The following is an 8,613-nucleotide window of genomic DNA, read 5'->3' on the forward strand; positions in this document are numbered from 1 at the left end:
AGAAAGACTTTTTTCCCCACCTGTTCTTAACTCATAACTGCAGGTGAGAAATTAATTAAGATCATCAATTTTTTTTTTCACCTCTGGGCTTCCGTACTTCAATAAAAACTGTCACAATTCTTAGTCCTAAAATTTAAGCAATTGAGAAGTATATTGATATTTATATATTACATGATATATTCAATATATTGAAGTATCAATATCGGTATTGGCTTCAAAAGTCATTAAGCTCTAATAGAAAGAATTATTGATAAAAGAAAAGGAGAAAATAGATAATAGAAAAAATAAGAGTCCTTTAACATTTACAAGGGACGCAGAGAGAGAGAGAGAGAGAGAGAGAGAGAGAGAGGAGAGGGAGAGAGCAAAGAGAGAGAGAGCTGAGAGAGAGAGAGAGAGAGAGGCAGAGAGAGGCAGACAGGGGAGGGAGAAGAGAGAGAGAGAGGAGAGGGAGAGAGCAAAGAGAGAGGGAGTGAGAGAGAAATAGAGCAAAGAAAGAGAGGGAAGAGAGAGAGGAAAGAGAGGGAAGAGAGAGAGAGGGAGGTAGGCAGAGAGAGCAAGAGGTAGAGACACACACAGAGAGAGAGGGAGGTAGAGAGAGAGAGAGAGAGAGAGAGAGGGAGGGAGGGAGGGAGGTAGAGAGAGGTAACGCTGCCCAGCGTTGGCAGTATAAAACCAGGAGTCAGACTTCAGCAGCTCTGAACTTGTGAGGAGACTCTGAGCGGATTAAAAACCAGATAACAGAGACAACAAAGTGTTTTTATTTGAGCACTGGATGCTGATATTATTTGGAAAATGATTCTAACAACACAGAAACAGATTTATTGATGATGGATAAGCCCCTCTGTGCGTTTTATTTTCATTTCTTGGATATTTAAGTTGATTAAAGATAAAATGCTGCGGGTGAAGTGAGTAGGATGAAGAGGAGGAGGCAGAAATGTGTCTGTGAGGCAACACCTGTCGTCTGATTGTTGGATAGCTGCTGCTGCTGCTGGAGATGGAGCCGCTTTTATTTTGGGTTTACAGAAGGCGAGAAACGCGAGCGGTGGATGAATATCTGAGTGATTTCACACTGGTCTCCAGGCTTTCCTTTCAGCTCAATGACAGGGCGATCTGACGAGGGAAGGTGGAGGGATGGAGAATGCCAGTCAGCTCAAACCAACGCCTGTCATCTACGGAGAGCTGTTGAACATCTCCACCAACTACACCCATGCCAATTTCACGTCGAAAGCGGAGGCGAAAGACAGTAACGTGGCTTTCCAAGTGGGTCTCGCCGTGACCTTAGCCCTCATAACTTTCGCCACGACGCTTTCAAACGCCTTCGTCATCGCCACCATTTACCAGTCCCGAAAACTGCACACCCCGGCAAACTTTCTGATCGCCTCCTTGGCCGTCACGGACCTCCTGGTGTCCATCTTGGTGATGCCCATCAGCGCGCTGTACACGGTCAGCCAAACGTGGACACTCGGCCAGGTGATGTGTGACATCTGGCTGTCCTCGGATATAACCTGTTGCACCGCCTCCATCCTCCACCTGTGCGTAATTGCGCTGGACCGCTACTGGGCCATCACGGACGCGGTGGAGTACTCCAAGAAGCGCACGCCGGCACGCGCCGCCGGCATGATCGCCACCGCCTGGGTGATCGCCATCTCCATCTCTCTGCCGCCCTTCTTCTGGCGCCAGGTGAAAGCAGAAGAGGTGACGACCTGCAACGTGAACACCGACCACATTTTCTACACCATCTACTCCACCTTCGGCGCTTTCTACATCCCCACGCTGCTGCTCATCGCCCTGTACGGGAGGATCTACGTGGAAGCCCGAAAGCGCATCCTGAAGCAGTCGCACAACAAGCCGGGGAAGAGACTCACCTCGGCGCACCTGATCACCAACTCCCCGGGCTCGGTAGCGTCCACGACCTCCCTGAACTACGGGACGAACGACACCTCCTCCTGTGACACTACCTCCTCCGCGAACGTGAGCCAAGTCAAAGTCACTGTGTCCGACGCGCTGCTGGAGAAGAAGCGGATCTCCGCCGCCCGCGAGAGGAAGGCGACCAAAACTTTGGGGATAATCCTGGGGGCCTATATCATATGCTGGCTCCCGTTTTTCATTTACACTCTCTTAGTGCCTGTCTGCGAGTCCTGCTTCTACCCGGAGTTATTTGACATTTTCACCTGGCTGGGTTACCTCAACTCTTTAATCAACCCCATCATTTACACCATGTCCAACGAGGACTTCAAACAGGCTTTCCACAAACTAATACGGTTTAAATGCTGCAGGGCATGAACGATGATTACCAGCCATAATAACCCCCCCTCCTCCTCCCTCAAACTCATCTCCAATCAGCTGTATAATGCCAGAAATGAATCAAACCCACCCACAAATATTTCACTCCCCAGGTTTCCTCCCCAGGGCAACAACACCAACATCCAGATTGTTTATGATAATGTGGCTGCAGAATGAGCGTTCACCGGAAAAGTGGTGCAGAGGACTGTGGAAATCTAATCCAGTCTGCATTGTGTTCTCTGATGGCACCGCGTAATGAATGGCTGTCATTTCCTAAACATCGGAAAGCTAAAGAAAGATTGGCGGCTGCTGTTGGTGCAGAGGGGAATGTCAGCGGATGTGATGATGTGGAAACCTGTGACTGCTTTGCAGTTGATAGTGTTATTATAGTGACTTGGAGAAAGCCCATAGCCCCAGATGCAGGGGCCCCGCCTGTACGTGCTGCACTGGACTGTAGCCTACAGACTCACTTTGCCATATGAGTTTGACAGTCAACGTCAGTTGGCTTGTAAGCACAAACAGCTTAGGACTAAGCTATCATGAGCCCCAAGGGCAAAAAATAAGATTTGTGTTTCATTTTCCTGACTCAATAAGGGGAAATACTGGTGCCTACAACAAGTTTAGTTTTGTTCCTCAGACGTGCCTGGCCCAGACGGAGATAAAAGCATGATTTCAGTTTGAGAAAAAGACGCAGGCTTGGTTTGTTCTCGTGGCCAGTGTATGCATTTTCTTTTCCTTTCTTGCTGTGACTGATGTTCACTTTAACAAGGCTCCAAAATGAGTGTAAATGTATGAATCTGTATGCATCAGTGTGATTTTTACCTTAATTTCCTGAAGAGTCTGGATTTTGCTCAGTCGAATGGGTATCACACTGTAAAATAGTGCGAAGGGAGCGACTCTGAGGGAAGGAAGAGCCGATCCTGTCTCCCAGACCTCTTGTTAAAGATGCATTCTTAAGTGTTAATATGAGCTTTGATGTTCCATTTCATGTCAGGCGAAACAAACACGATTCCAAATCTAGTCGAACAGGGTTGATCATGAACAGGAGGGTTCCTACAGTCTCCTCTTGGAATTTGGCATTTGTGTCTCCTACACGCAGGAAAGTTGTGGCGGACGATTTTTAAAATGCTGGAAAATGTCACGGTATTCTGATCAAAATCACCCTTTTCCTCCCACCAAACCGTCACATGTTAAATGTCAAGCTTTAGCTGCTGCCTGCTGATCCCTTAAAAGAACATTTTTGAAGAAAAAAAAAAATCTGTTTGCTTGCAGGTTGTCAGAAAAAAAGATGCAAAAACATGAAATAATGCTCAACATGTCCAGGACTGTAGCTGTCATTGAGGAGTCTGGAAATCTGGGGGGTTAAAAACCTCAGGAGGTCGAGTAATTACTCACAAATCATGCACGGTGAGTTTAAAGGACCATTCTGCAGTTTCTTGCAGTCAAAGTTCTTACATTTGATTGTTTTCAGGTCAAAAAATCAATTAAACTTAAAGGATTTTCAATAGTAGCCGATTTTTCTAAAGGAATTAAATTCATTGGAGCATAAATAAAATGATAAAATGATCCAAAATGTCACTTAAAGTTAAATAAATGAAAATTTGTTTTGTGGTGGGTATTGCTTTGGGGACATTGTCCTCAGTGTTTTTAAATCCTGGCTGCAGCCCTGCACATGTCGTACAGTCACTTAGGAAATCTCAGAATCTAAAAATGCGTAGGAACCCCGTCCTGTCAATTCTAAGGAAACGTTTTGGAAAATGGAATCATTGACTTTTTAGTTGAGAGTTAGATGCAACACTCGATACCGCTCTGATGTCTGTGTATTAAAAGAAATCTCCGCCGGTTTAACTTTAACACTTCATGCTCCGATAACGCTGTCGGACTCACGATGGACAAAAATAATCGAACCAGAAATATTTGCTTTTTCATTCCAAACGCTTCTCAAAACCTGGCGCCTACTTTACCCACAATTCAGTCAGGAGATTGTAGCATGTTATGCTAATTGCAGCTCATGCAGCCTGGGGCCTGTAGCCTTCAGCAGACATGAGGAGCAGGTACAGAAGTCCAGTTAGCTCCCTTCTTTCTAACTCCCCACCAACATTTCATTTCCCAGCTTGTAGTCTCCACCCGACGCTGACTCACGTGACATCACTTGAGGACGTTTACTGTCAGACTCCACGCAGCTCCCTCTGGAGTCACTAAAGGCTTTAAACAATTTTATTCACGTGTGCAGTAGAATTCCTTGAAACAGACTGTGATGTGTAAAATAACAGGAGCTCACTGCTAAATATGGAGATGATTATCCTAGCTTAGCATAAAGACTGGAAGCAGGGGGAACAGTTAGCCTGACCTTGTCCAAAGCAAGAAAATACTCCCATAAACACCCCTAGAGCTCACGTTCATTTAATCTGTGCACAAACAGATGTGTAAAGACAAAGAAGAAGAAGGTTTTTCCTGGAAAACAGCAAATATTTACGCCACACAACCCCTAGTGGAGCCACAAACTGCTGTTTTCAGGCTGTAAGTATTCAATAAATGCATTATGGGTTCATTGGTGAGCTATGGAGGTGTTGGTAGATGTATCTCAAACTTTAGACAGAGCCAGGCTAGCTGTTTCCCCTTGTTTCCAGTCTTTATGCTAAGCTAAGCTAACCACCTGGAGGCCATAGCTTAGTATCAAACATACAGACATGAGAGTGGTATCAGTCTGCTCACCTGACTCTCAGCAGGAAAGACAGAGTCCATTTACCAGAATATGAACTGTTCCTTTAATAAGGCTCTCCTGAACTGTAAAAATAGAAAACATGGATTTGTTTGAAAAACTGCCTAATTGTCCCTGAAGAATTTCGAGAGCTGTCGCAGCTGCAGGGAGTTTGTTGCACCGGGAGAAGCAGAAAAAAACAGCAACAAAAAAAAACAGAATTAAACATGACAGAAAGTCCTGCTGAATCACATCAAAGATGGCTGCCAGAGGACTGCGAGCACGCCGGCTCCCACCCTGTCACTTCCTCTGCAGCCATGTTGGATGTTTGAGACAAACCGCAGCGTGGACGCACCGTAGCCATCCTGCTCTATTGCAGCTCTGTGGTGAATAGCCTCTTTGTGTACAGTATTGATCAGCTCAGTGTGAAACTCATCTGGTGGCTCTGTCAGTCCAGTGGACGTTGCATTTCATCCAGGTTGGCTTCTGCTGTACAACGCTTCTGCACACACAGGCGATGCACTGTAACTGCTCTGCTCTGGAGGATGAAATCCAACCCACTTGGAGCACAAAAAAAGCACTGCTGCTGTTGTGAAAAACTGAAAAAAATACCAATAAAAAGGTCTATGGCATCATGAGGTTATGATAGCTTGCCCACATTGTCATTTTTTCTAATTTACCATCTGTCTTAATGTGATTCTGAGGCACGAGGACGGTGAAGATTAACGACAAAGAGAGCGTTGACATTTCTCTTATCGCCGTCAGAATCTCCTGTGGTATTTGGTCTGCTCGGTGACGATAAAGCATTTCACAGATGTGAGCTGATGGATGTGCTGTGTGACGGCATTAACAGTTTGCAACTTAATTAACCATGAGGGAGAAATACTCCACGAGGAAAATGAAATGCACGCCTGCTTCCTTTTTGCACTGCATATCAGAATGTTTGCATTCTTCTCCACGAGGCGGATTATTTATTAATGTGCACAGCTCATCCAGTGTAATGAGGGTCCTCCACTCTGCAGCAGTCGGCCATTGTGTTACTGTGCGTGGGTTTAGTGCAGTTTTTACATTTGGGACCCTGAAGTTTATGATCCTGTGTCCTAATTCAACACATAATAAAAGCAGGTTTTAAACATGAACTGTGTTCATACTTTAAAAGTGCAGTATGTCCAAAAAAAGCCAGCAGGCCCATTAAAACGCTCCTGACTTTTTCGCCCCACAATCAGCTGAAGAAATGTGAATAAACTGCAGATGATGAGCAGCTTCAGACAGACACTGAGGTCCTTTTGAATCCTTTGGTTTCTCTTTAACAGTTTAATTGTAAGTGATGTTGACGCTCTGATGTCTGACAGACAGTTCGTCATTAGTCTTTTTTCGTGTGCCAGCTGCAGACACAGTGTACTATTACAGTCAGTATTTAGCAGATGGATCAGGGTGACAGCATTAGTTATAGACATGTGACCTGTCCAAGGTGTTCCCCACCTCTCCCCCAGTGCATGCTGGGAGAGGCTGCAGCTCCCGTGACCTGTAAGAGGTTTAGGAAATGGATGGATGTGATAATTACCTCCTCTGACAAGGTTGTGCTTTCAGGCCTGTTTGTTCGTTTGGTGGCAGGAACCAACCTTCCCTCTCAGAAATCAGCTGTATGTTTCATCAATTACTGGATCACTGTCAGTGGTACATGAAGTACTACTGTCATGTACCGCACAGAAGTCATACAGAGGTGGTTGTGGTGGATTCTGGGTGTCTGAAGGCTGCTTCACATCCTGAGTGTGGTCAGCTTTCAGCACCTTTAGTAAAGGTGAGGGAGCGGTGGCTGTTTTAAATACTTCTCCACTGACTTTCTTAAAGCTTCCACATCAAACATCTGAAAAGCAGATTTTTCTTATATCTGCATTGTTTACATCCATGTTTACGAGCTAACAGTGTTCTTCTCCAGTGTAGATCAGTAGGTTTATGTGAGAATATAAAAACTTGCTTCATAGACTTACTAGTGGTCAAAAACTCCACCGCAAACCCTCAACATTTAAGGGTTTTGAGAGCCTAGAACCATAATCATGCTCCATGTTATGTTATGTTATGTTATGTTATGTTGTGTTATGTTATGTTATGTTATGTTATGAGCTGCTTTCTGAAGCTCTCAGAGATTTCAGGCAAAATTTACTACTGTGGGTTGTAATTAATGGGAAAATGGGGAAAAAGGGAGTCAGAAGGGGTCCTCAACTCCTTTCTCCCCCCAGTTCCCTCCATCAAGTGAATCCGAAGTATGGATATTTCTGTAGATTATCTGTATTCTGTGGCATCACGTATCCTTTTTGTCCATTACTGTCTGTGTTTCATTCACATCTGGATGCAGCTGCAAATTAAAATATTTTCAATATTGTCAGCAAAACCCAAGAAAAGGTCAAAACCTCCCAACACTTCCTGTCTGTGGCTCTCAGCTCCAAGCCCATTTCATTTTAAAAAAGCCTCATGAATTTCCTGAAACAACTGGTCACTGTAGATTTTATCAAACGTTACTCAAAAAGAAAGGAATGGTTCTTAGTTGGGGTCTATTTTCAGCGGTGGATGAATCCACATTTAGTGCTCTAGTGAGTATTTATGGCAGCAGGATGGTGTGTGTGGGATTGAGTGAGGCTCATTGATTTGTTTTTAATAGTTTTCGGACAACAATGGAGCTCTACGGCTCAGAGGAAGAAGATATATCCAGCTGGGATCCACACACAGTGTTTGTTAGCAGATACATTCACTTTTGGTCTTTTTATGGGATCAGACAGGAGGAAAAATACAGCATATCACCAGATTTGTCCTTAAAAATCACAAACAGTGAGCACTGTGAAGGCTTGGCAGGGGTAAAAGCTCTCACTGGGACTTCTTGTTCAGCAACATTACCTGCTGTCCAACCAAAACCTTGTGCAGCTGCACTGCAGTAAACATGCCACTTCAAAAAAAATCTTAGTTTTTAACCACACTGCTGGAATCTGCCATTGTGTTGAAACTGTCCAGCTCAAACTGGCCTCAAAAAACCATCCCGTTCAAAAAAGCTCTTCTCACAGCAAACCCTCAGCCAACGTCGCTCTTCCCTTTTGTCAGAAATTAATATTGTTGGCTCCCTTTGAAATCGATCAGACCGCTGTGGCCCCCTGATTACTGTTTCCATGGTTTGATGCTCGGCTAAACCATGGCAACACAGGCTCTGCTGGAAATGTGTCATGCTGCCGAAGCCAAATAAACACATTGACTGGAATATAGATGAAGCTAGAGAGGCGATGTCACATCGCTGTACCTGCTTCTCAAATAATCAGCGTCTTTATTTTATAACTAGAAGCCAAACGGAGGCTGAGATATCTGTGAATGTTTATCCCGCTGTCGAGGAAAAACCCGGAAACACAAATCTTCAAGCCCCGTTTGTGGTATTGTAACGTCTAATTTTCCAGTCTGCTCTGTAGAAAGCCAATAAGAAACTGATTTCAGGCACACGCAGAACGCTTTTTTGAGTCCTCACATGCAGATGAGCTTTACTTCACAGTGGAAATGTCAGTCCTGAACCAGAAAATGTCCTGTGATGCTTAAAAACCGCCTCCCTCGCTCAGCTCTCGCTGCTCATTGTCTGCAGAGCGGCGACAGAT

General features: G+C 44.7%; 1 protein-coding gene across 1 annotated transcript; it reads left to right on the forward strand.

The window, feature by feature from the left end:
• The first annotated feature begins 703 nt into the window (after positions 1-703).
• LOC139348172 (5-hydroxytryptamine receptor 1B-like) lies at positions 704-5,625 on the forward strand. The gene has a single exon (XM_070988129.1). It carries the CDS (start codon positions 1,132-1,134, stop codon positions 2,281-2,283), a length of 1,152 nt encoding a protein of 383 aa, XP_070844230.1. The 5' UTR covers positions 704-1,131; the 3' UTR covers positions 2,284-5,625.
• Positions 5,626-8,613: the final 2,988 nt, after the last annotated feature.

Source organism: Chaetodon trifascialis, chromosome 19 (assembly GCF_039877785.1).
Source record: "Chaetodon trifascialis isolate fChaTrf1 chromosome 19, fChaTrf1.hap1, whole genome shotgun sequence".
Lineage (NCBI taxonomy): Eukaryota > Metazoa > Chordata > Actinopteri > Chaetodontiformes > Chaetodontidae > Chaetodon > Chaetodon trifascialis.